This window comes from Cygnus atratus, chromosome 2, assembly GCF_013377495.2.
Source record: "Cygnus atratus isolate AKBS03 ecotype Queensland, Australia chromosome 2, CAtr_DNAZoo_HiC_assembly, whole genome shotgun sequence".
Lineage (NCBI taxonomy): Eukaryota > Metazoa > Chordata > Aves > Anseriformes > Anatidae > Cygnus > Cygnus atratus.
This window is the reverse complement of record NC_066363.1, coordinates 96,946,016-96,971,799: the sequence shown is the minus strand read 5'-3', so window position 1 is coordinate 96,971,799 and position 25,784 is coordinate 96,946,016. Positions and strand designations below refer to the sequence as shown.

General features: G+C 41.8%; 1 protein-coding gene across 1 annotated transcript; it reads left to right on the top strand.

The window, feature by feature from the left end:
• Positions 1-486: 486 nt before the first annotated feature.
• GLIPR2 (GLI pathogenesis related 2) lies at positions 487-25,784 on the top strand. The gene is made up of 5 exons (XM_035550458.1): positions 487-786; positions 12,405-12,513; positions 14,639-14,742; positions 23,113-23,190; positions 24,232-25,784. Exons 1-5 carry the CDS (start codon positions 774-776, stop codon positions 24,390-24,392), a joined length of 465 nt encoding a protein of 154 aa, XP_035406351.1. The 5' UTR covers positions 487-773; the 3' UTR covers positions 24,393-25,784.

Here is a 25,784-nt window from a genome sequence, read left to right as displayed (position 1 = left end):
ATGATAGTTAATATTTGTCAGATTAGCGTGAGACGTTTAGATGTAATATGAAGGTATCAGTGGTACAGCCTGTAGTGTGCTTGCACAGATGAAATAAGGCATACGAACATCAAACTCTTTTCACAGAAATAAATAAACCAGCGTCACGATTCCTGCTTACCCTGAAGAATCCTATGCTGCATCTTACTAATATCTTCTACACATCGTTTTAGCAGTGCAGAGAGTTCTTTTCATAGTCATAAAATGTAGTTAAAGTCCCATGTCACTTGCCTATTTTAACTTTACATGCAATAACTTAGTAAAACTTTAACGAGTAATCAGCTGTATGAATTAACCCCGTGGGTTATGCCTGTTGTGCCAGCATAATTATTTGTCAGCAGATTATTTTTTTTTTCCACAGCATACTCTTATCAGGAAATAGTCCCTATTACTAAACTGAATCGGTATGTGAAACCATATGGTGTTTTTGAGATGCATGGTTACTGTGGAGGCTACGCAGCTCCTGACCCTAAACAGAATCTTCTTAAGAAAAAAAAAAAAGCAGTGTCCCTGTTCCTTATAAGGCAGGGGCAGGCTTCCCCGAGCACTGCGAGAGGGGCGGTAACGGGTTATTTCAGTAGAGCTCCTCCAGCAGAAGTCGCAGCAGAGTGAAGTTGCATTGAAATTACGAGCCCTTCATCCCCGGCGCCGAGCAGAAAAACTCCATCAAGAGAGGAGACATCAGGTGAAAGAAAAAAAAAAAAAAAAAAAAAAACACATCACACAACTTGATCATGGGAAAATCAGGTGAGCAAATGCTTCTGTGCAGTTGGCTGCATGTTCTTACAATGGCATGGCTCGGTTTTGTGCTCCGAAAGCGTTCCCGAAGCATTAGTGGCTTTTCTCTGAGCAGGCTGCTTTCATTTGTGCGTGTTGCAGGCTGGGAGGAGCATTCTCTATGACACGGTGAAACAGGACCGTTACATTAAAAAAAAAAAAAAAGAAAAAAGAAAAAGCAACCCCACCAAACCTGCAAAATGTAGAGGTTGTATTATAAGCCTGATAGCATTAATAATGCTTTGTGTGTAGCTGCCTGACAAAACTTCCTGTGCTGCAGACAGTCCACAGACTTGCTGGCTTGGAGAGAGAAGCTTTTTATTGCCATTTCTTTCAGGAGGATTTAGATTTAAGCTCTGCTTACACTTTAACCAAGTGTAGGCTGGCTGGGCTCAAAAGTTCTTCCCCAGCTGTGCAGATTTTTGTGAAGATTTTTTGTTTCTGCTGGCTGTTGGTTGCATTATCACTTGCTCGTCGCTGTCTGTGGGCCTGGGTCCTGCGTTCTGTGTTGGAGAAAACCCCTCTGAAGCTGCCTTAGAAGCTGGAGACCTTAAAAAGGGAGAGTTCACGCCCCAGGGCTTGGTCCGCCCTTGTCCCGTTAGAGCCGCGAGCAGTTCCCCTCGAACAGAGACATGCCTAGAGCCTGGAAATCTGTGTTGATCTTTTGAAACTGCTATGAAACTGGACGGTTTATTCTTGTTCTTGTGGTTAGGATGTTATTTCTGTAACTAGTCAGAGCCTGGTGGCATGTTATCTACCTGTCCTTTCATAAAGAGTACGTGTGGGACATGCTCGGTAAAATCCACTAAAAAAAATCTCAGAAAATTCACCTAAAAACACAGGGAAACTTGAGGAAAATCTGTGTGAGGGTAACACTCTGATGGGTCCCAGCATGGGTGTGTTGAGGTTTCTTTCTTTTTCCTTTTTAAAGGTCAGCAGCCATATGAAGTCTGAGCCCTCTGAAAACGTGGCTGTTGCAGGGCTTGCTCTTACTGCCCGGCATGTGGCGGCAGTCTGACAGCCAGCCCTGGCTTAGCACCACATAGCTGCCAGTGTGCAGGCTTGGCCCCATGGCCTGCAGTCTGCGTGTTTTCAAGTGGGTTAGGATTAGTAAAATTACCTTACAACCTTTTAAATAACTCAAGTCGCTCAGAAGTACCACGTTCAGAAGTTCCTTGCTAGTGGCATAAAAGGTACAAGTGCCAGATACGCCTAGCATCCCTGTGCTACGTTAGCAAAGTTGGTTGGGCAAAGACAGTAGAGACTTGATGTACCCCTCACAACCCCAAACAGATTATAATCTCTTAATTTTAATGCCCAGTCTCTGCAAATTGCTAATACAGTTGTAAGGCAATTGCTATCTTTAGCTATTAGCCCTGCACGCCAGCTCTCTGTTTCAAAATTAGGAGCAAAGGGAGACCAGAAATTCCTTTCACGGAGGCTTGGGTATTGTTTCCTTCTCCGAGAAGTTATACAAATAGAGCTTAAGATCTAAGTACGTTTTAATTTTTTTTTCTCACTTGTGTCATGCTTTTTCAAATCAATGGCAAGCTGGGTCCGGGTTGCTGCCTTTGAACTGTATGAGGTATTTTTTGGATGGACCACAATCAGAGGTCCTGTCCTGACAATTGGTTCATTGACTAAATCTGCCCTTTTCACCACCATGAAGTCTCTAAATTCCTGTCTGAGATTGTTCGGTGTTGTTTGCCTTTGAATGGGTGAAAGCAGCTATTAGGAAGAGTACAGCGTCCTCTGTGTTTTGGGTAAAACATTGCGTGTTCCAGCCGTGGTACTACTGAGGACACAGCAGGCTTAGGAGATGTGGGCAGGTTTCTCTGTACTGGGATGTGTGGAAACATAACAGCTTGGGACCGGTCTGACCTCTTGGTGACATCCAAAGAGTGCATGCTCCTCTCCTGGATCAGAAAGACTACAGCAGAGATTACCTGAAAGCATAAATTTAGTGAATAATTCATGATTTGTGAATTAGAGCACCCCTAATTCACATAAACTGGGGGCTCTCTATTTTAGAATAAATGTCTTCAGAGCAGTTTCTTTACCTTTGTATCTTTGGTGAATTTATCTTGAGATCCTAAGTGTCCCCAGGCAGATAAATCCTGCTGCTTATAATCTCAGTTCCTTGCAGGAATTTTGATAATTCTTTGTAAGTATTGCAGCCAGATTACAGACGTAGCAGTGTTTTTGCTTCACTTAATAAGACTGAGCGCTGGAAGACATCAGTACCTCTGACTCAGCTTCCTTGGAAGCTGCAGGCTGCTAAAACCAAGTGCATACTGAAACTTCCCCATCAGACTCAGAAAAATGCTTCCCATGGAGACAACTTTTGCAAACACTGAAGCAAAACACGGGGACCCCCCTCTGTCCTCCCACTGGTCTTCTCTTTTTACGCAGCATTTGGGCTAGCAGGTGGTGCAGGCTCCCCTCCCGTGAGATCTCAACCCCCTCCCAAAAAATATTGGTGAGCGTTTTCAGCAGGAAATGAGCCGATGGTGAGCTGGCTGCTCTTTTTGTTGGCGTGCTGCTACGAGCCTCGTCACGGCACAGCTCTGACCCCCGTGCAGCTGTGCGCGGAGGCTGGGGTCCCGGAGCAGCCATCGGCCCGGAGGGGTTATCCACAGCAGCAGCTGCCAGCCCTGCTCAGGAAGGCAGCTGGCTGCCAGAGCCACTCCTCCGCACTGGGATGGCTGGGGAGGTGGCAGAGAGAGGCTGTGGAAAGTCTCATTTCTTCCATTTCCCCTCCGGGAAAGGGATCTCGCCCCCTTCGCCCTCTGAAATCCCAGCAGAGGTGATGGGGAGGGAATCAAGTGCTCTTTGACTCCTGGCTGCGGGGTGCAGGACACTCAGACAAAGAGAAGAATGGGCTCAGTAAATATTGGGTATCTTTTTTACAGTGTTTGGTTTCCTTATTTTCTTTCCTTCCCCCACTCCTGCCACTGCAAATGTGGGTGGGTCTCCAAAGAGGTGGCTGGGAGTTACCCACTGTGCCGCGCGTTGAGTCAGTGAAACAATAAGCAAGGGCCACAAAGGGGTTCCAATAACAAGAAGAGAGATATGAATCAAACTCAGTGCAGTTTTTCCTCGTTGCCTTTAGGCTTCCCGAGAAGCATGTGCTGGTTTTTAGCTTTGAAGATGCATATTTGGAGCAGGGTAAAAAAGGGGTGTTCGGTTGATCTGAAGGGAAAGCTTGCACTCAGCATCTCGGGAGGAGACAGCTGCAGCAGCTCTTAACAAAAGCTCAAGTATCCTAGAGAAATGACCTGTTTGCTTTCTGAGAAATGTGATACTTGCAGACTGACAAAATGACGATGCATTTTGTGTTGGCTGGTTTTGCAGGACCCGTGGGGATAGAGGAAATAAATGCCTAAACTGCAAGTAACCAAGCATGCATGTTTGGTAACACTGGGGCATTTGCAGAACTTGTGATTAATGCAAGTTACTGGCTGTTTCTTTTTACATCCCAGCTGAATTGGAGGAGTAGTAGGAAAAGGGCCCTTCAAAAATCAACCTGATTCAATTTAAAAAGTCATACTTCTCCAGTTTTTGTGTGTAGATGATGCTAATTACTCAGTTCAAGTTTGGTGAATGAGAAATAGAGGAAACTCTGCCAGGAAGGCATCAAGCTTTAGCAAACAATATTCAGGGCCTAATTTTTATAATCGTAGTTTAGGCAGAGGAGAAGGTCGACAACTGGCCAGTGGCGCAGCAGCCATCCCTTGTAAGAGTGGTTACTCCTGTTTGCTGCTAGATTAGTCGCCTTAGCTCCTGGTGTTCAAGGCAGATAAGCACCAAAACAAGCATGAAGTGGCTCACAAGGAATGAGACAGAATAGGATGGTCTCTATTAACAAAGATACCTACCGAGGTTTCCCATGCCATGCTGCTGCACATCAAAAAGCATCAACCCTCCTTCCTGGATCCCTCAAGAAATCATTCTCAAAAATAATTAAGCATGAAGAAAACTTTTATTACTGAAAATCAGTGAAAACATTCAACATAAGACCTCATTTTCTTTAAACACTACAACTGTTAGTTTCTATCTTGTTTGAATTTGAATTTGCCTTGGTTGCTGCCCTGTGTATGGGAACCAAAAGTAAGAGAAAATGAGTCTCTCGATTGTAACTGCTGAGTCGTTCATTGCCTATCTCCACAGGCCAGCAGAATATTTCAGATAGCTGTTTTGGTAAAGGCCATTCTGTTCTCCAAAAGATTAGCTGAAGCATATCAACATTGTGTTTTTACAGACAGACATAAGCAAGTTCTGGCCAGTCTTTGAAGGTCTGAACAGAAACTGTGTCTGAGTCAGGCTGTGTGGCCCTGTGAGGAGGAGGAGGCAAGGCCAAGCCTGTGGCTGACAATTCTCATTCAGAACTGGCCCACGTGCAAGCAGGCATGAGCCTGTAAGAGATGGCAGTGGCTGTGGGTGTTTTGGGGGAAGACAACATGGACCTAGTTAAGGCCACCACAAATATTAATTAGTATTATTCTGTGTTGACTGAACTGAAGTTACCAAAGTGAACCTTGGCGTTCAACAGAAATCGTGTGGGCTTTGCCTGGTCTCAGCTTTAATTATATTTGTTACAGAGCTGTATGAAGTGGTTAAGTTAACTGTCCTTCTGAAGGTTTGCAATGCCACCGTTGTAGTGCAGGGGTTTGGAAGCCATCTTCTAATTTACATTGTGAGGGCCACGTCCAGGCAGCTTTTGGAGATCTCCAAGGAGGAGACCCCACAGCCTCTCTGGGCAGCCTGTGCCAGTGCTCCATCCCTGCACAATGAAAACGTGTTTCTTGGTGTTCAGACCACGACTGTTCTTCTATATCTTCTATATCACAGCTGTATGAGGACTTATGACCATGGCGGGTATCTTCTCACAAACTGCTCTCATGTAGCACGTTCAAATGAGTTAGGGGCTTAAGAGTGTTGTTTATTGCTTAGGAGCTGGGTATCATGTTGCAGTCATGCAAACCCAGTGGCTGAAGCTCAGATTAGGTAGTAGGGAAGTCTGATTTCTGGTATTGCTCACTAGTGAATACAATCACACCTTATTTCTTCAGAAAGTACTGTAATTAATAACTCTCAATAAATAGGATGTCGGGGAGAGAAGAAGAGAAGAAATGAATAAGATTGCTTCACTTCCTCCTCCTGCATAGTGTGATCAGTAGGTTGCTTGGGGCTTTGGTTTTCAAACCATGTTTTATGGAATTATGGAATTTAGGAATTATGTCCAATTAGATTTAAGAATATAAGGCCTTATTAATGAGAGGGTCTCAGCCTTTTTAAAGGGTTAGCAGTTTACTCACTAACTGTCTATCAAGGGTTGTGCATGTGTGTCATGATTACAATATTAGTGGTCCTCTATAGCAGAATAGTGGTAAAAATAATGCTCTCTGATTATCTCTCATGCAAAGCCAACACTGGCTTCTCTAGATTTGATGAGCAGTCATTTACAGTCTTAGGCGTGATGACCACTCCATGATTGCAGCTACTTGGTTGTTGAAAGGTTTGCTGGTCTCGTTATTTGGAGGGGAGAGGGGCTCCAAGCAAAGCACTTCTCCTCCCGCGTCACTCTCCCCCACAAAAAATGAAAGAGAGCTTTGTTTTGTCGGTGTTCAAGACTGATTAGCTTCGTTATTTTTTTTTAAATATCTCAGAAGGCTCCACTGCTTCTCTGTGCTGTGAAGTTTCCCGTTTACCAGGTGTTCCTTTTTAATCAGTAGAGTCAATTGCCTAACAGTTTATAAAAGGCCTTAAGTGAGGAAGTAATCAGCACTGTCTATTATGGCAAGAATAGGATTTGCAATCAAACAGTGACATGACTAATGTCATTGAAACATTATTACAGCAGTGGTTTCATATTCTCAGGCAATATGCCTCAAATTGGGAATGGGGGAGAGGGGGAGCAATGTGTTACATCACACAGCACAGGTAATGCAAGGTTATTAAGCTGCCAGTTTGCTGTAGAGGAAACCTGGATAATAAAATGAGTGGGGAGTGTGTCCATCAGATTCAATTTACTCGAGCATCTTACTGTTGTCCTGAAGCTCATCCCAGTGATAGGCAGGGGTGTAGTAAAATTTAAGACATAACTGAGTGCTGAGGGGCATCAGAGAATCTTCTCCCTGAAGTGGGATCTCCTGAACTGAGGGGAAAGCTATTTTGAGCAGACTGATTAAACACAATGAAGTTCCAGGAAACTACTCTCATTCAAACTTGTGTCTAACTATAAACCCCAGTTCTTTGCAAGCCCTTAAGCAGTATTTTCTCTGCTAACTCGAAATAGGATAATTCAGGTTGGAAGGGAAATAGGGTACCAACAACTATGGTATCCCCCATAAAGGCCCATTGTATGGGATGGAGGTGTTGCCTCTTTATTGTATCCTTGGTTCAAAGGTATAAAAGAAAACAAAGAAACCCCACCCAGGATATAATGTTTTTTGAATATGGTATCATTTTATCTTTCCTCCCCTTCAAAACGTATATATGATTTCATTTCCTCTATGTGTTTCCAAGCAATCAGACAGTTTTGCTAGAGTACAGGGGAGTTTGGCACAGGAGGATGTCAGGTTTTTTTTGGTTGGAAGTGATGCATGAATTGGCATGTCAGATCCATGCTCCCGAATGATGTATTTAGGAATAGCTTTAAGGACCAGTCTGTGGAAACACTTTTATCCCAGATGGGGAGCAAGAAGGTGCAGTCAAACACATGGAGTAAGAGACATGAAATATTTGGTCTTTGTGGCTTTGCAGAGGTGAACCAGCATAAAACCACTATGGAGCATCTGTGTCCTCAAATCAAAGCACAGAGTCAAAATGCAACAGAGGTGCAACTGTCTTCATTTAACCTTTCTCATTTTAATTAAATAGCCATCATTTCTCCATTGAGAAGCAGTGTGCTTGTTGTGTGAAAGACTCAGCTGTGGCTAGTTTCTAGAGAATGGTTTCAAGTGAGGACAAATTTCTGATAATAAATATACCAGGTCTCTTAGGTCTAGGTGAGAATGTGGTCGTTGGCTGAGGTGGCTTTTACTTAAGAATTTTGTTTGTTTGCTTCCAATCTGTTAATATACTTTGAGAAGTTTGTCAAAATAGAGTTATCCTTAGTTATCTGGGTGGGTAATAAAGGAATTCTTCATATAAAAACTTTGTAGTTCCTAAAGCTTCTAAGAAATTTTCTCACAAAGCTGTTGAGCATATTAAAAACTGTATTTGCTGCACCATCTTTCCACACTCCATTTCTTCTGTCAGAGTAGAGCAGTTCTGTACAGTCAAGGGGGACTGAATAGATTTCATTCTTAAAGATGAGATATACTCGGTCTGTAAACAGTTACATTTTATGTTTTTTTGTTTTCGTTTTTTTGTCCACTTTGTTTGTACTCCATGTATTCTGACACTTGACTTCTTTCTGCCTGGATCATTAATGTTCCTCCCTGTGCTCTGGGCAGGAAGGAGTGTTGAAATAATGTGCAGTATTCTGGGCAATATGAGTCACATCACCAAAGTTGTTGGTATCAGTTTCTTTGCATTTACCTCTTCCCAAAAGAGTGGGTTCTTTGAAGCATTTTTTTCATCTGCCTTCAGAAATGTGGTTCTAGCTGCTACATGACTACCCTTCTAATTAGTTATTTTGGGGCAAAACTGAAAGTTGAGGTCACTATCTTTGTTTACCTGCAGTGCACACACAGAGTGAAAAGGTGAGGTCTATGAGGTTCAAAGATATATTGAGATAGGCATTTTGGTACACTTCTGGGGAGGATTCTATAGGAGGTCCATTTCTTGTTGACTCTGTTATGTGTTAATTATCTGAAGGCAAAAAGAAAAACTTAGTATCTATGCAAAGTACAAAATTGCTGGTGAAGATTAACCCATAAACAATAGGGCAAAGAGCACTGAGAAGACAATGATACTTCTAGAAATTGACACCATGCTCTTTCTTGAATCACTGCGGTGGATACTTAGCCATTAAAAACGTGTCTTTTTTACTACTCAAGTGTATGCTTGGCATAATGCTGTGGGCCCTGAATTGTGACATAAGGGCTACCCACAGCATATCTGTTGTGTAGGAATTGGGTGGAGCAGTTTTGTGTTTGTATTTTGTGAAATATTTTACTGTTAACTTTTCCCCATGTCATCTTGCAAGACCAGTGGAGTAGGTCCAGCTGATGGCTGCAGAGGTGATATAGAGCAGCCAGTATCACGGAGGACATGTTCAGATAACTTGCTTCTGTTCTGGTGGCCAAACAAAGGGGAGAGCAGAGCAGGAGAAGACAAGGTTAAGAGAAGAGGCAGGAAGGATTCAGGCGTGAAGAGCACTTCACCTGAGAGAGGTTGAGTAGGTTGGCACTGCTTGGAGGAAGGAAAAGAATGGTGAAATATAATACTCGGGGAAATAAATCTGATGGGAAAAGTCAACCTAGATGCCTCTGCATACTTCTTCAAACAAAGTAGATCAATGAACCTGAAAGTCCAAAAAGCCTGCAAGGTGTGCTATACTACAAGGTGGTCTATACTACATCATAGCCTGTAAATTCGTTGTCATGTGCTGTCATATCTTAGGCAATGCTCCAGGGGAATCTAAAACAGAGGTAAATGTTTGAATAACGAGAAACAAACAACTGTAGCTAATAGCTTTAATTGTTTTATCTATTAAACCGTGTAATGATTCATGTCCAAAAACAACTTCCTGGCAGTAGGAAATATTTTTTTCTAGCAGCTTAAGCAGCCTATGTGAAGGGAAAAAAAATACATCTCCAGAGCTGCTTGGGAAGCTATTCGCATTTGGGTGGGAGCCTGAAAACTCCCATTAACTCTCACTTTTAATATCTGGCTTCTCAGTGTATGGAACATTGATTAAAATGGAAAAACTTAACATGTCTTCCAGAACAAATCTGAAATGTATTTGGCAGTTGGGCGTCCCTCTCCACGCTTCGGAGCACAGAGGAGAGGCAGTGGAGAGAGGGAGGTGGTTAGCACATGAGCTTGAGTCACTGTAGATAAGTGTTTATATAGCAGCCACCTTTAGGGAAGGGAAGGGAAGGGAAAGGCCCCTAGGCACTGCAGAGTGGTGTTTGCTATAGCTGGAAGAAACTGTCTTTTTTTTTTTTCCATGTCTTGTTGGTCTTTTGTAGATCAAAATGTTAGCACAGAGCTGGATTGTGCAATGTCTGTTAGTAGATGGACTGACAGTTGAAAAAGGCTGCATTTCAGATAATTTCAAGCTTTTTTTTTCCTAGAGTTTGAAATTTTTTATTGTAATCAAAAACAAATCACTTGAATAAAACCATTCATACTTGCAGGTCAGATTGTTTATCTGCTATTTAACGCTGAGCAAATGAGAAATTAAGTCTAGGCAATAACAGCCACAAACTCAAAGATGGTTTTGTGCAGGAAAAAAAAAGGCAGCCTGGATGCAACTGTGATGCATGGGATGCAACTTCCAGTGCTGTGCATTTCAAATTCTCTGATTTGTGGGCTATCTTAAAATGTCCCTGCTAGAAGGACAGACCCCTGCACCAGTGAAGTTAAGTCAACTGTAGGCTTGCTTTCCTCAGTAACCTGTGGTAGATGCGTTAGAAATAGGCCATGATGCAGCAGATAAGAGGTTTAAGATCCTGGCTCAATAGCATCAGTGAGCTGTGAGCAGTGGCAATAAGGATGATGGAAGAGTTTTGTTAGCAAGGGGTGTGTGGGTGCTTACACACTGAAGTGGGTGTGCCTGTTTTATTTGAGGGTATGCAATTTGTGACACAAAAGTGAAGGCAGACCTAAGAGGAGGAATGTGGTGGGCAGACCTCATCTCACTCAACAAGATTCCTATTGCTGAATTCTCAGCTGTCTTATGCCAACAAATTTTTTTTACCAAAAAAAAAATCTAGCCCGAAAACATGTTGATGCAGAATATATTAGGTCTATGCCCACAGCATCACTTTGGTCCAGAGAAATGGACCAACTCAACTCCATATTCTGTTCAAAAGTTAAAAGGCACTGAGTGAGACAGTAATGGCTTTCTATGTGCATTTGGACATTGAGATTACCTTAGGTCACCATATTATCTTGAAGCTGTTTTTAAAACTAGTGAGAACTCTGGCAACAGCTAAAAGTGTGAGTGTGGGTTGGATAATTACCTTAGAAAAGCATTGCAAGAGCAGTATATGCGCACTGACAGCTACACTGTGGGAGAGTGCATCACTACAAACAAGAGAACAGAGTACAAGCTAATAAAGGAGGGGATGGGTGATTATAGTTGTTAAAATCGAGCAATGAGGGAAACTTGAGAAATCTAAGGTTAATAACAGGAATAACTTTCTAGTCATGAGATCTATCTGGGCTTTGAAAATATCTTACAAGGAAAATGATGGGAGTCCTTCTAATTAGGACTTATGATTATTAAGATTTATAGAATATAGAATTATTAAGATTTATAGAATATAGAATTATAAAGCTGATACTAAATATGTCAGAAATTATGTCACAAATTGCATTAATAAATGTAGAAACCTGTATTACAGTAAAAATGGAGTGAATACTAAAATATCTCTTGGTCTGTTCGGAAGCTTCAGCAGTACATAAAAGTGAAAAAATACTTCTCTGTCTGTCCTGATACCCTACTTCAGTTCCAAATCTCTCTTGATGCAGGAAATTCCACCGGATGACCAATTCCAGGGAAGATTAATAGATTTTTTTTTTTCCTGAAACTTAAAAAAAAAAAAATCAGGCAAAAAAAAAAAAAAACACAAACCACACAAAAAAAAAAGAGAGAGAGAGAACATTGCCATCAAAGTGAATCACACCTGGTTTGTCGCTGTGAGTTAGCACTTGTCCTCTGCCTGCTGCTGCTGAAATTCCCAGGTTTACTAGCGGTACGAAAATGTTTTTGTTTTTTTTTAAAGCTTTGTAATAAATTCAGAATTCAGATATTTACCAAATACAGTCTAGCACAGGGGATTAAAAAAAAAGAAAAATCCTCCCCAGCAGTCACTTCCTTCGTTACCACCTGCTGTTTGTGACAATTATTCATCCTGAGCCAAACACAGGTGTATCTGGAGTGTTCTGTGAATTTGTGCTATGTAGTGCCTACAAAGAATGCTGTGTGTTTCAAAGCCTTTGCATACTTCTACACATTTTAATATCTCCATTTTATTTTGGGAGTGTCTTGACTGATACAAAAAATTCTTGCATACAGAGATAATAATTTGCATATTTAGTGTATCTCCTGAAAGGACTTAATCCTTGCTTACTCCGATTTCTTTGCAATGGCCATGCAGTGCATAGAGATCTTGAAATGAGAGTCAGTCAAACTAACTTTAAATCACCTTGCTGTTGCAGAAGGGAATGAGGTTCATGTTTTTCTTCAACCTTTAGTGTATCTGTACCATCCCACTGGGAGTGTCTCTTATTGTTCCTGGACAGAAGGCATTAATGGTTCGTTTCATCCTACTCGTAGGTAATGAGCATGGTATGCTCCTGTTTTTCAGTCCAGCCTTCTCCAGCATCTTAGTCTACAGGGTATGTTTTTCTGTCTTCACTGATGTCTGTATTTGACAGACCTTTCCAATTTTTTGATGTGATTTCAGCTTCCAAACAATTTGCTGAAGAGGTCTTGAAAGCACACAATGACTACAGGAAGAAACACGGAGTCCCCCCATTAAAACTCTGCAAGAAGTTAAACAGAGGAGCCCAACAGTGAGTTCAGTCCTTTCTTTTCTTTAATGAGATTTCTGTCACTTTTACTGGCTAGGCTTGCCTGTGCATACTGCAAAAATACTTGCCTTTTGATATGCTGATATTCAATGAAAGCTTACTGGGTGGGAAGTGAAGGACCCTACTCTTTTTGTCTCCCTACCCAAATCTTTTCTTCCTTTCTTTCTCTATCACATAACACTGGCTAGTCACACAGGCACTTCTTTGGCCACAAGTGTGTGAATCTTCCTTGCACCCTCTTCGAGACATGGGCTGCATCTGTCTACACTCGTGTGTCTCCTTTGCAGAGGGTAGTTGCCTAAAACATGCTTCACCACCATCTCTGTCAGATGATGCACTGTTATCTGCAAAAGAACCTCTGCTGCTGCTGAAATAGTGCAGAAAAGAAGTCTTTCATGGTAGGAACTGATGACTGGTCTGAGACCGATGAAATCAAAGAGAAGTAATTTCAGATCAAATTGTCTGTCTTCCTTCCACAAAAGCAAAGTCAGTATAACATTGTTCCCTAGCCTGTCAGGAGGGACGCACCTTACCTCTTCTCCAGTGCTGAAGACTGTACAAACTCCCTAATGTACAGTTAACATACAGCGGATCCACCTTCCTACTGTCTGATTTAAGACTTCCTTGCAGAAATTTTAGTCCACTACCGCTTCTCGTCTTTGCTGTAGATGTGAAAACCAGATTATTTCCTTTCCCTTTGGAGCAACATTTGGTCAAAGTAGTTTTCATGTAATCACAGAACAGTTGAAGTTGGAAGGGACCTCTGGACATCACCTGGTCATTTATTTATTTTTTTTCAGGCTGAGGAATAGATCTTCACAATACAAAGGAAATACTTGAAGGGGAAAATGATGACTAAACTATTCAGAATATAAATGTCTTCACATAATAGCTAAAGACTGGTCAGCTTGATCACTGCAAATGTGACGTCTCATCTCCCATTAGGCTTCCTACCATAAGTCTGCAGAGTTCTCCATGCTGGCTGGCCGGGAGCCAGAGAAGCTGTAGTGTTTCCAGAACCCGATTTATTGTCTCAGCATAGTGTCACGCTCTGTCATGCAGATGCTACAGTCCCCTTATGCCCAGACCAGAAATCCCTACCAGGTGATGTGCTGTACAGCGCACCATGTACATGGCTTGTTGATGTGCCCTCTGGCAGCAATCAAAATCTAATTCTGTCCTTTTTTTTCCAGTTTTTGAGACACCGCGATAACTAGATGCAGTATTTCTGGAATACCAGTGACGCATCTGCATACCTATGTAATCTTCTGAGTTTTTCTTCCTGTTCTTCAGAGGCTTGCTTTGTTCCCATTTTACGTGGTGCCTCACAATGAGGAAGAGATTTCATTGACTTGTCAGCCACACTTCTTGTCTCTTCAAACTTTTACCGATGGTTTGAACGAATCAATTTATATGAATAGTTCAGATTATTTCTGCCAACCAGGCATTGCTCCACATTTATCTCTAAGTGTGCTGTTGCCCTTCCTGGGTATTTTTAGGTCCTTCTGGAATTCCTCACAATCCTCTCCGGTCTCAGCTGACTTTCCTCACTGGGGCGAGCAGCAGTAGGAAACCTTTGTTTGTTTGCTGCCTGTAACTTACTTATAAGGATTAAAAGCATGTTCGGAAACTGGTGTGATTGGTTGGTGGCAAGAACCAGAAATGTTTTGTTCTGAATAGCAGACATGAAATATCAGAAATCTCATATTTGTCAAGACAGATTGTGCATAATCTTAAATTCGAGGAAGAGCCTCACCTTTTCTTTTGGATATATCTTGTATCTTTGTTGGTAATTATCTGGTCTATCTCTGGTTAATTTGCTCTGTTTCTCTGCTTGTGTTGAAAATGGCCTATTTTCTACTACTTTCAGTCCCAAGAATTGAGGCAGGCTAAATAAATTGACTATTGGATCCCCGTTTTAGGATGAATGAGTCACCCTCAGCAGGTGTCTGTTTATCTCTGACTGTAATGAAGCATAGGGTGATGATTTCAGACACAAGTCTCATGCTTCCAACTGCCTGATCTAGAGTGAATTAATCACCATCACCCTTTCTCTTGAAGCAACTTGGCTGTGGTCTGTGACATGATGTGTGGATTCCTTTGCTAGGTATGCGGAAGAGCTGGCTACCACGAGGGTCCTCAAACACAGCTCCGAGTCTGCTAACGGAAAATGCGGAGAAAACCTGGCATGGGCATCCTATGATCAACCAGGTAAACTTTCTTCTTCTCTTGCTGTCTCACAGACACTAGATAAATGGCCTGTTTCATGTACTTTGGGCTCAGGGCATGAATGAGCTGGTTGCAAAGGCACCCCCATTTCCTCTGCTCTGAAAAAGCAGCCACCGCAGCCCAGCCCATGCTGCATGGGGGACAGGATGCTGGTGTGCAGTCACCTGCGTGTGTGGAGAGCAAGAAACACACATAGGCACCAAAGGGGTAATGAACTCCTGCAGTGCTCTATGTCCCTTTGGATGTAGGGCTTGGTGGCTAGGCTGCTCTGTTTGTCCCAGACGTGGCGTTACTTGGAGTGCTACTTCTCTGTCCCTGGCAGGAGAGAGGGAAGCTGTCAGTGTCCTGTTCTTCACCTTTATCCTTAGTTTGCCCTCGCCTAAGAAAGGGCTGACCACAGGCCAGCTGTGGTGAGGAAGATGGAAATGTGGCAATTGCATACAACACAGCAGTTCCTGTTTGTGGGGGCAAAAAGGTGAGAGGAAGCCAGAGAGGGAGAGGCAAGTGTATCAGGCAGCAGCATCTGGTCTCTTCTGCTCTGTCAGTAAACAGGCTCTGAACCTTTTTCCCTGCCTTTGTTTCTGAAGACAAAGTGCTCCATGCATTTTCTGATCATAAACGTAACACACAATTGACAGCTTTCGGTTTGGGTGCCCTAGGAGCTGAGATTTGGCCGTGCTGGCAGCCTGTGGTGAGCACTTAGAGTTATGTTCAGCAGGCTCTTCCCTCTTTCCTCCTCCAGCGTGCAGGGTTAACGCCCCTGCCTGCCGAGAGAGCAGGTGGTGTGTATTAAAAGTCACCACTTGCCTTCTTTTTTCCCATCCGCCCCTGGAATTCCCAGCACAGTCTAGAGGAGATTGAAGCTCATTTCTGCAGACTGTAGGTCCCATTTTAAGGGCCTGGCAATTTTAGGAACTGAGTTTCAGACCCAGGTCCCTGGGTTTAAAAGTTCCAAAAAAAAAAAAAAAAAGGAACTGCTAGGTTCCTTTGCAAGTGCCAGCTGTAGGCCCTAGTGGATATGTTTTCATATTGAAAAAGGAAAGCGGGGTGGAAAAATACAACTGGATCTACTAACATTTGGCATTCTGTCCATTGCGAGAGTCTGAGGCAAGACTTCAGAATAGCATGGGAAAACACAGATGTATGGCAAAATTTGCACAGCGCCTATGACTCACTGGCTGAGCTTACTTCTTCCTTCTTGTTTGCGTTAATGGCCTGTGCTTCTTCCCCCAAGGTTAAAGAAACAGGATTCACTTTCAGAGAGCTGGAAGAAAAACACACGAATCCTTCCATAAATTTTATAATGCCAGTCGTTTTCTGGATCGCATTTGTTTTCTTCTATGCAGTGTTTCCATGCATAACTTGCCAATTTTGAACAATTTTATTGCTATTTGTTATCCATGGGGTCGAGTGCCTTGCTAAGAAAATGAAGCTACATCCTCTTTTGTTCTGTTCTCCATTTCCTATGTAGCAGGATCATTCAGAGTATCAGAATGAGAAAACTAGTTCTTCAAAGAAAGTTGTTCCCCTCTCTGGGCTTAGTCTTCATCTCTGTGGTGCTGGTTCATTCTTCGTCTTTTTCTCATATAGTTCCCTTTGGATAGTTAATTTGTAGCCTGCTCAATGAGGCTGAAATTTGTATTAGGCATCTATTCAAGGGCTTAACAAAGGGAGTCTGTGTCTTCCAGTTTCCTTCCCAGATAAAGCAAAACTCAATAAACGTACAGCATACTGTGTATTGTCTGTATAGAAGAAAAAAAAAAAAAAAGCGATCCTATTGTTTGTTTTGACTCTTAAGGAGTTCTGTAATAATGCCAGAAGATGTATATCCTGTTTCAGAAAAGATTTAAGATTTACATCATAAGGGCATTCTAGTCTGACCCTCTCCTGGCACAAGAATCTCTGACATTGTATTCAGGATTTTGGAGTTACATAGCCTAAAGCTGTAGCTGGAAATATGTTTATCCCTGTAATCCAAGAAATAGTTGACAGCTGTTTCCTCCCTCCAAGTCCTGCAGGAACTGCTCCGTGGCAGGCTTCTCTTTATCTACGTTCAAGTAAGTGAGCTGTCATCTGCCACTGATGCGAGAGACCACAGCCTGCCTTGGCAGCTGTAGTGTGTCAGGCTTCTTAGGATGCCTCGCGCCATTGCTCGCGTACCGGCAGGCTGAAGGCAGGCACTGAATTATTAAATTCTGGTTGGGGTGAACAGTGCCATGAAGAGTGTGATGTGCTGCCCCTGAAAACACTACAGCTGATGGGGGAGTTCGTAAGAGAAATTAACAGGTTTGGGTGATATCATGCAGTGATGGGAGGAACCCAGGTTTGGGGACAGATTTGGTCTAGTGTGCAGAGCAGTGCAGGTACCTTCTGCACTAGCCCTGCAGGTGCATGCTCAGAAACATTTCTGAGTCAGAGCATACCTTGAGGCATCTGTGGCTCTCTATTGCTCTCCAACACCAGGCTTATACAGTACTACTAATAAACGGACCCTCATGAGGAATGCTGGGAGTAGAGGACTACTCCCCAGAACTGTTTATCTAGTATCTAGATTCCCATCTAGATAGTTATTTTACTTCTGAGAGAAACTTAAACCCACCTCTCCTGCTTTCCACTCAGACTGGTGGAAGGGAGATTGTGGTAACAAAACCTAGAAAAATGATAAATGAAAGATATGAGGTTTGGGGTACCTGGTTTTTAAATAGATCTTGAATGTGACCTGTATGCTGTAATTTTATTAGAATGTTTTTAACAACTTACTCTGTGAGTTGTCTTGAAGATTTAAGGTTTCTTTGGTATAACAAGAGACAGTAAGGCTGGCCCCAGAGCAATTAAATGTTAATGAAGCTGAATACAGTTGTTGGGCTGCCACAGCCTTGTGCCTTAATTCCAACTGGTAGTGAGGATGAGAGCGTGTTCCCAGGTGTGCACACACAGACACACATACACAGCATGCACGTATGTATGCAGGTGGCCACACAGACCCACACAGATAGGTGCAGTCAGATTTACATGTACAGCACCAGTGGTCTCGTCCTGTCCCCCTTTCTGGCTGATCATGATGAAGGTCCACTACAATATATAGTGTCCACTATAATATTTATATGAATATATATATATGAATATATATATGAATATATATATATAAATTATACATGAATATAAAATATATATTCTAAGAATGGATTGTTTAATATATATATAATAAAACAATATATTTTTGCTAGCATAAAATATTTGAAATATATATATTCCAGTAAAGGAAATCAAACTCATTTTTGTCCCTGCAGCAGCTGGGCTCAAACACCTAGTCAGCCCAGTAACTGCCCCTGGATCCCAGTCTCCCCAGTTGCTGGTACCCTGACATACAAACCCCTGAGGCTGCAGTCCCCCTCCAGCAGCTGGTACAGCCCATATCACCCATGCACCCACAGCTCCCCGGAGTCCTCTTGTCCCCGTGGTGGCCACATGCTTCTGCAGTGACTCCTCCACAAAGATGTGGCTTCCAGGCCACTTCAACTACACACCAGCTAGTCCTCTAGTGCTAGTGCTTGCACACCTGCAGCTGTACTTGCTCCAGTTGCTGGCACCACAGATACACGGACCCCTCTGCCCTTGGTCTTTTACCAGTTGTTGGCACTTGACTCCCATACACATGCACATAGAATACAACTCCTCACCCAGAAAAACAGATATAAACGAAATTTAATAAGGCAACAAGACAGCTTGCTCTGATAATGTGCAGGGCATGGCCAGGCAAGAATATTGACCAGCAGCCTGTTTGCATGGGGTGGTCCCTTTTTCTCTCTCTCTCCTTATGTGGAACTTACACCAGGACTGTTAGTCCTATGTGTACCTCCAACCACCTGGGGCAGCTTGGGGAGCAGACAGATTGGCCATATTACTGGCTCTTAGCTTGGGTAAATGCTAAATGAACACTACTATGCTTATTCTGTACCTAGTATTGATCAGAACTATACTTGGGTACGAATTCAAGGATCTTTGCACCAAACTTTGTGTGATGTAGCTGTGCCCAGAGAGTCATGGTACTGACAAAACTCATCAGAGCGAGACTCAGCCTGTTCCAAAATGAGCAGCTGGTAAGTCTATCTGAGCAGGTCATCAGTTGGCTATCATTAGGAGAAGGGTGGAGTTGAGCCACATTTCCATTGAAAAAGTGTTGAAACTGTAAATGTGGTTAACAGCGATGAAAACAGGAAGGATATTTAAAGAAAGAGCAATATACTCATTGGTTCTGCAAGTGGAGCAACGGAAGAGAAGCTGCAGCACTGACTGTAGGACAGATCTGGATGTTTTTGATAGAATTAAACTTCTGTCATTTCTGCTATAATCTGCAATGATGGGTGGGAGTGTGATTTCTTTTGTGTTTTTTTTTTTTTTCCTTCTTGAAACGCATTTCAAACAATCATCAGCCCATGTTTGGGGGGCGAAGAAATGGGAGTTGTTTTCAATGAAACATTCAAATGCAAGGTCAATCAATGGGCGCTGAATATAACTGCATCACGTATCTTGTAATAACTTGAAATGGAAATAGTGGGGTCAGTTCTCCAAACCAGCATGTCTGAGGATGCAAGTTACTATCCAAGGGGCTAGGCTGAGCGCTCTGCTCCCCTGTGTTCTCTTTCTGTTCATTTTCACCACTGGGCTCATGGCAGTTTTCCCATAGTGACCTGTGTATCAGCTGTCATATTCAAAGGTGGATTATTGCTTACTGCTCCCCAGGGGACAAAAAATCAGAAGAAAAGTACATTTAATCAATAGGTACCTGCCTGTCTTCTCATATGGTAGGAACTTTCACACAGGTACCCCCTATCTCCTGCAGAATCTGACAAATACAGTTCATCCCCTTCACTTCTGAGCCATGTCTTCAGCTTGATTTCAGGGCAGAGTCTTTCACATGTTGCCTAGTCTTTTGGTCACCCTCCCTCTTGCCAGGAACAAGTCAGTCTTTAATTTCTCACAGCCTCTGATGCAATGACTCTTTCATTCAAGGATGACTGCAATACTGTGCAATGATAACCCGATCCTTCACATTTGAACAGAGCGTAGCTATCAGCCTCTAGACTTTCACTGCCTGCCTGCAGTAAGTTAGTTGCAAGCTTAACTGCTAAGGCTGAGAATTAACACATCATAACTTGTCTTGCATAACTGTGCTCATTATCTTTCATGTGCAGGACTGGGGTATTCTTACCTGATGTCACTGCCATCTTCCTTGAATTAAGGCATTACCAGATTTTCACACAATGGTGTTCTTTACATTAAAAAAAAAAAAAAAGGCAGACAAAAAACATGGAGAGGTACTAAATCAGAACTTTCATGTGTCTTGCAACCTTTCCGTTATGCTGAGTTTCAGTTCGTGTTGCATGGAAACTAGATACACTTCTTAGAGCTACAGTAGAGAGTGTGGTGTTGACTTTCTCTTGACCTACTCTTTTTGCTCTGTATTAATGGATGGAGTGAGGGGCTGATAGCAGTGGAAATGCAGTGCTACATCTGTAGAAATTCATTTATGTAGTGTAGTTATTTAAGCACTTGTATGTACAAAGTGCATATGCTTTATAGGGTCTGATATGTCTGCTGTCACACTCTGTGCTTCTGTTTCACCCAGCTTGCCACAAACACATCTACATTCTTCATAGCTGTGAAGTCTGGTGTGGGACAGGATGATTGTTTGTTTTTTATCCTGTGTGTTTTTTATTTTCCCCTGGAATTGCACATTGATTGGTCTTTGCAAGTTTTTCAGCCTTCATTTTAGCTTTAGTGTGAGTAACAGATGAACAGATATTTTATTTGCATTAGAGACTTCAGCCATAAAACAGGTCTACAGGATTTGTTGTTTGGACAGGAAGAACAGAGAAAGTAGGAACCTGTTATTATTTCCAAAACATTTACTTTAGGAATCAAGAGAAGTTTTGCTACATTTTTATGTAGAAAATGTAAATAGACTTAGTAAGAGAACGCCATTCCTAACAAGCTGTGTGGTATGGATAAGCTCATCGTGCTTCCACAAAGCTTTCAGAGATGGCAGTTCATTCAATATTTTCTTTTCAGTGACAGCTCTGACAGCCAGATTGCCAGGTTAACGACGCCATCAGTTTAGCAGATTGCACTCATAAGCATCTGAAGTCTAAAGAGGTTAACAACTCAATGCCTGACTTCTTAAACAGTGCAAGTGTATGATTTTTTGCTGCAAAATAGCAGAACATGAGTCGTTGTGGTTCTGCAGCCAGTAGTCCACCAGGGACCAGCATTCTTCAAGGCAGTAGTCTTAACATCTTTGGCAATTACGAGATGAACTGTCTTTGTGTCATACTTCCTGGAATGCTAAGCAGAAATTTCATTATTGATGTAGCTCAAGGAAAAACCTGTCCCTTCTTCCCCCCCTCCATGTTTGACACAAGAATTTCCTAAGAAACAGTAATGGAAAAGAAGTAATGTCTGACCTTTGAGTGCACGGCATCTGCAAGTTATGCTCTGAGCTTCTGCCCTCTGTGCTGTCAGTTTGACCAGATTCATTGTGGATTATCAGAATCTGCTCTTGTCTATCGGATTCCATAATGTTTCAGCACAAAACAAGGGAGGATTGTTTCTTGAGCAAATGTCACAATTAGAGACCTATAGACAGTGCTATGCCACTGACCATAGTTGTGATCCCTAAATAACCGTGGTCAGTGAATACCTCTGAGGACACGTGCCAGTGCTGGACATAAGGATTTCCATGCAGTACCAGCTCCTAAACATGTATTTTTAATGTGTCTGCCTGTAGTACCCTGAGTTAGAGCACCTCAAAGTGGAAATCCCCCATGGCTCAAGTGCTGAGTAAAAACCATTAAGAATAAATGCATTTAGAAATTCAGAATATTAAATGCTGATGAAAACACAGAAAACTAAGGGATGTCAGGAGAGTCATTTTTCTTTGGTTTGCTTGGAGCTCTAAGGGCTTGGAACTCTTCAAACGCCTGGATCCACAGGTCAAAGGCCTCCTTTTTTTGCTCAGAAAACCTGGCAAGGTTTTCACTGAAGTCTTTTCAAATGTGTCCCAAGAGGGAGTATCTGCTGAAAGTTGTATGTAGAAACCTAATGACAGGAGCACTCATCTAATATAGGGGAGGTGTGCCTTCACTACCTTCCAGGCTTAAAGTTACAGACAGTTGTGGGCAGAAAAAAAAAAATGTATTAAAACCCAATGTGTTAAATTGCCAGACAGTTAAACATTTTGTTAAGGGCAAAACAGATTTCTTAGCCCACCAGATCCAAATGCTACGCCACACTGGTCTCTGTTGTCTGTAGGTTTTTCTAACTTCTACCCTGCAAAGTTTTCACTGCAGCCAAGAATTGGTGGTAGTATAGTGCTCTTCATTCTTTTCACTTCCTTCTTCCTTCCACGAGGATGACCAGAGAGCTAGAGCACCTCTTCTGTGAAGATGGGCTGAGAGAGTTGGGGTTGTTCAGCCTGGAGAAGAGAAGGCTCCGGGGAGACCTTACAGTCTTCCAGCAGCCTTCCAGTACCTACAGGGGGCCTACAGGAAATCTGGGGAGGGACTCTTTGTCAGGGAGTGTAGGGATGGGACAAGGGGTAATGGCTTTAAAGTAAAAAAAAAAAAAAAAAAAAAAAAAAAGGCAGATTTAGATCACCTACAAGGAAGAAATTCTTTGCTCTGAGGATGCTGAGACAGTGGAACAGGTTTCCCAGAGGAGCTGTGGATGCCCCATCCCTGGAGGTGTTCAAGGCCAGGCTGGGTGGGGCCTTGGCCAACCTGGTCTGGTGGGAGGTGTCCCTGCACATGGCAGGGGTTTGGAACTGGGTGGTCTTTAAGGTCCTTTCAAACCCAAACCAATCTGTGATTCATCAGCTCCATCCTACCTGAGGAGCACCTCACGACTGAGATCTCCCCGGACTGGGATTAGCTGTTCTGCAGCTGTCTCATGACTTGCCTGCCCGAGCTTTGAGACAGGCTGTGCTGGCCACATAGTCCCTAGCACTTCAGTGAAGAAACTGATGGACTGTGTTTGTGTCTACAAGCAGAGAAGAACTCAAGTAACTGATGGCAGGAGGTGGTTCACAAAAAACATTGGACTAATTAGTAACCATATAGCAACAGCTGGTGCAAAACAATATATACTTGGTAAGTAACATGTGCTACTGTGTTACCTGTATTTCAAAAACTTTGCTTCAGTAAAGGCTGTTTCTTCATGTTTCCAGAAGTCGTGCCTTCAGTTGCACAGTTCTCACCAGCTATTAACAGAAGATCTTGCTGGTCATGCTGTAAGTGAGCTACTTTCTTGTGTTTATGTGACCTGTCATGATTCCACATTTCTTTTGTGTTTCAGGGAAGGATGTGGCTGACAGATGGTACAGTGAAATAAAAAATTACAGCTTTCAAAACCCAGGTTTTTCTTCAGGGACAGGTAAGTTCAGACTGAGCACTTTCTCTTCAAAAGCAAAGCTTTTATTTTAAGAAATTGGCTGCTTTGCTTGTTTTGATATTTTTCAAAAATCTACCTTATTCTTAGGAAAAAAAAATATTAGAATTTCCCCTATTTTTTATGTTAGAAACTGACAGAAGGGTAAAAGAAAACTGTGAGAAATAAGGAAGTAAGTGAAATCTGTTTTTGTTGTCGTTTTTTTTTAATATATTGTATTTTTCCTCCAACTTCAAAGTTCTTAAAAAGCAACTTATTTTTAAGGCAAATTAATTTGTAAATGCCACTGAATTGGAATCATGTAGATGTCTTACTAAATGTACTGTGCTGTTGTTTACATTGACACATCTTCTACCAAGCTGCATCACTGCAATCACAGAGATTACTTCAGCTATAGTTTGGAGAGCAGCCACAGGTCATTGATTGCATATTGACAATCCGGTGTTGAATGAACATTGTCCCTTGAATTAAGTAAGAGATATGCCCAAGCTTGTCTGAGATGAAGAAAATCTTGGTTTTCGCCCATGTTACTCGTCCATGTACAGGGGGAATGACTGATAACACAGCTTGGGGGTGACTAGTAGAGCTAGGCACAAGAAGCCACAAAAGATAGTACTAGTTTCAACAGTTGCGCATGCAGGCAGGATGAGGGATGATGAGGTGGTAGAACTGCTGTTCATACTGCAGGAAGTAAAAAAAACATGATGTCTTTGTGGAGTTTTATGTCAGATATTCATCAAACTATGTCTTTCATGATTCTCTTACTAGGTATTCTTGTTTGGGAATAGGATATGGAACTGGGAACACTAGAGTGGAACCAGATGAAAGCAGGCTTTTTCAAGACAAAATGCTAGATGTAGAGGTTTTGTTTCGTTTTGTTTTGTTTTTCACACTTTCAGTTTTCTCTCCTGTTAGAGAAAAAAACAGTTTCGTATGTCTCTTTCTCCCCACCCCCCTCCACACATTTAAAGGAATAGTATAGATTTAGCACCCAAAATGTCTGCATGTATTTCTCTCTTTCTTCAGGCCACTTCACAGCAATGGTTTGGAAGAACACAAAAAAGATGGGAGTTGGAAAAGCATCTGCTAGTGATGGTTCTACATTTGTGGTAGCTAGGTACGATCCAGCTGGAAATGTGGTAAATCCAGGCTACTATGAAGAAAATGTCCTTCCTCCAAGAAAATAACTTTTTTTTTTTAAAAAAAAAAAAAGGTAGTGTATTGTTTAGCGACAAATGAACCTAAGTTTGGACTTGACAGTATTTGAAATGAAGTACAATTCAATGACATTTCCTGGTTGATACTGCTGTTCACCTCTTATTACAGAGGAAGCAATTACATGTTGCTTGAGTCAATCTACACATTAGGTCCCTGTTGTTTCTGAGGGGGCTGCAGTTTATCTGAGGATGAAGTATACGCAGTATTTCTGAAGGGTAACAGTTTATAAGTTTTTCTTTTTACCTTTTTTTTTTTTAATATTTTGCATGAACTCTGCGTCAGCATGTGAGTAAGCACATGTTGAATGTCTTTTTCTTAACAAGCAAATTTGTAGCTTTGTGTAAACTGAAGATACCAGCTTGTAATTATATCATGTATTTCAAGTTTTCCAGTATTCATTAATAACTGTAAATTCTTTGCTCTCTCTGTACTTCCTGCTACTGTGGAGTCAGCTCTCTGCACATGAGATGGAACATATGCAAAGCCTCCCGTAGGAAAAGTACATGTATAAAATGTAGGGCAATTCAGACCTGTATGTTTTCATTAAAAGGATCTCAGAGAACACTAAAATATTGCTGGCAAAATTGTATCCATCAAGCAAGCTATAACTAATGTGTGACCAGAAAGCTACTAGAAATGTTTAAATCCTAGCTTTATATTTTAGGTGCTAATCTTTAAAATTTGTTTCAGATGAAGTATATTTCAAGCTCAAACCCATCCTACAGTTTACAGTATGTACATTGTCTTATAATCAAATTGTTTACTTCCCTTACAGAAAAGCAAGGTAGTGCCTTTTTTCTTAGATGCATAAAATAATTTTCTTTTGGAGAGCATCTAGGATTTTATTTCTCAGTAACTAATTTTTATTTCCTAGGGAATATCTTCTGCAGGTATCATACTATACAGACAATAGCATTCCCAAGTCATAATTAAGAAACATTTGCTCTTAGTTCTTATCATTCAATAACAGCAGAAATATGTCATGCTGGATAGATGCCTTGAAAAAAAAAAGCATATTTAATTTCTTTAAAAGAAAGCAAACAAAAATTCTAAGGACACATTTTTTTCTTTAAAAATGTGGATTGGACACTTTGGCCAGATTCATATATTCTACTTTAATTTGGGGTTTTCTTTGCTATGTAAATGTTTCATTTGACTTCTTCTGAGATTCTGTATCCCAGAATTTGGTTCATGAAGAGTGCCATTGCAGAAATACTTTCTGTTTACACAGTTGTAATAAACTGCACTGTTACGGCTTGATTATATGTCACTGTGATGCTGTATATTATAAACTTTTTGCTGTAACCAAGAATTTAACACATACAATGAACATCTGAAAATTAAATATTTTTGAATATGAA

Coding starts and splice junctions, on each gene's coding strand:
- GLIPR2 (XM_035550458.1), top strand. Junction 14,743..23,112: donor GGCATCCTATGATCAACCAG/GTAAACTTTCTT, acceptor TTTGTGTTTCAG/GGAAGGATGTGGCTGACAGA. Junction 23,191..24,231: donor AGGTTTTTCTTCAGGGACAG/GTAAGTTCAGAC, acceptor CTCTTTCTTCAG/GCCACTTCACAGCAATGGTT.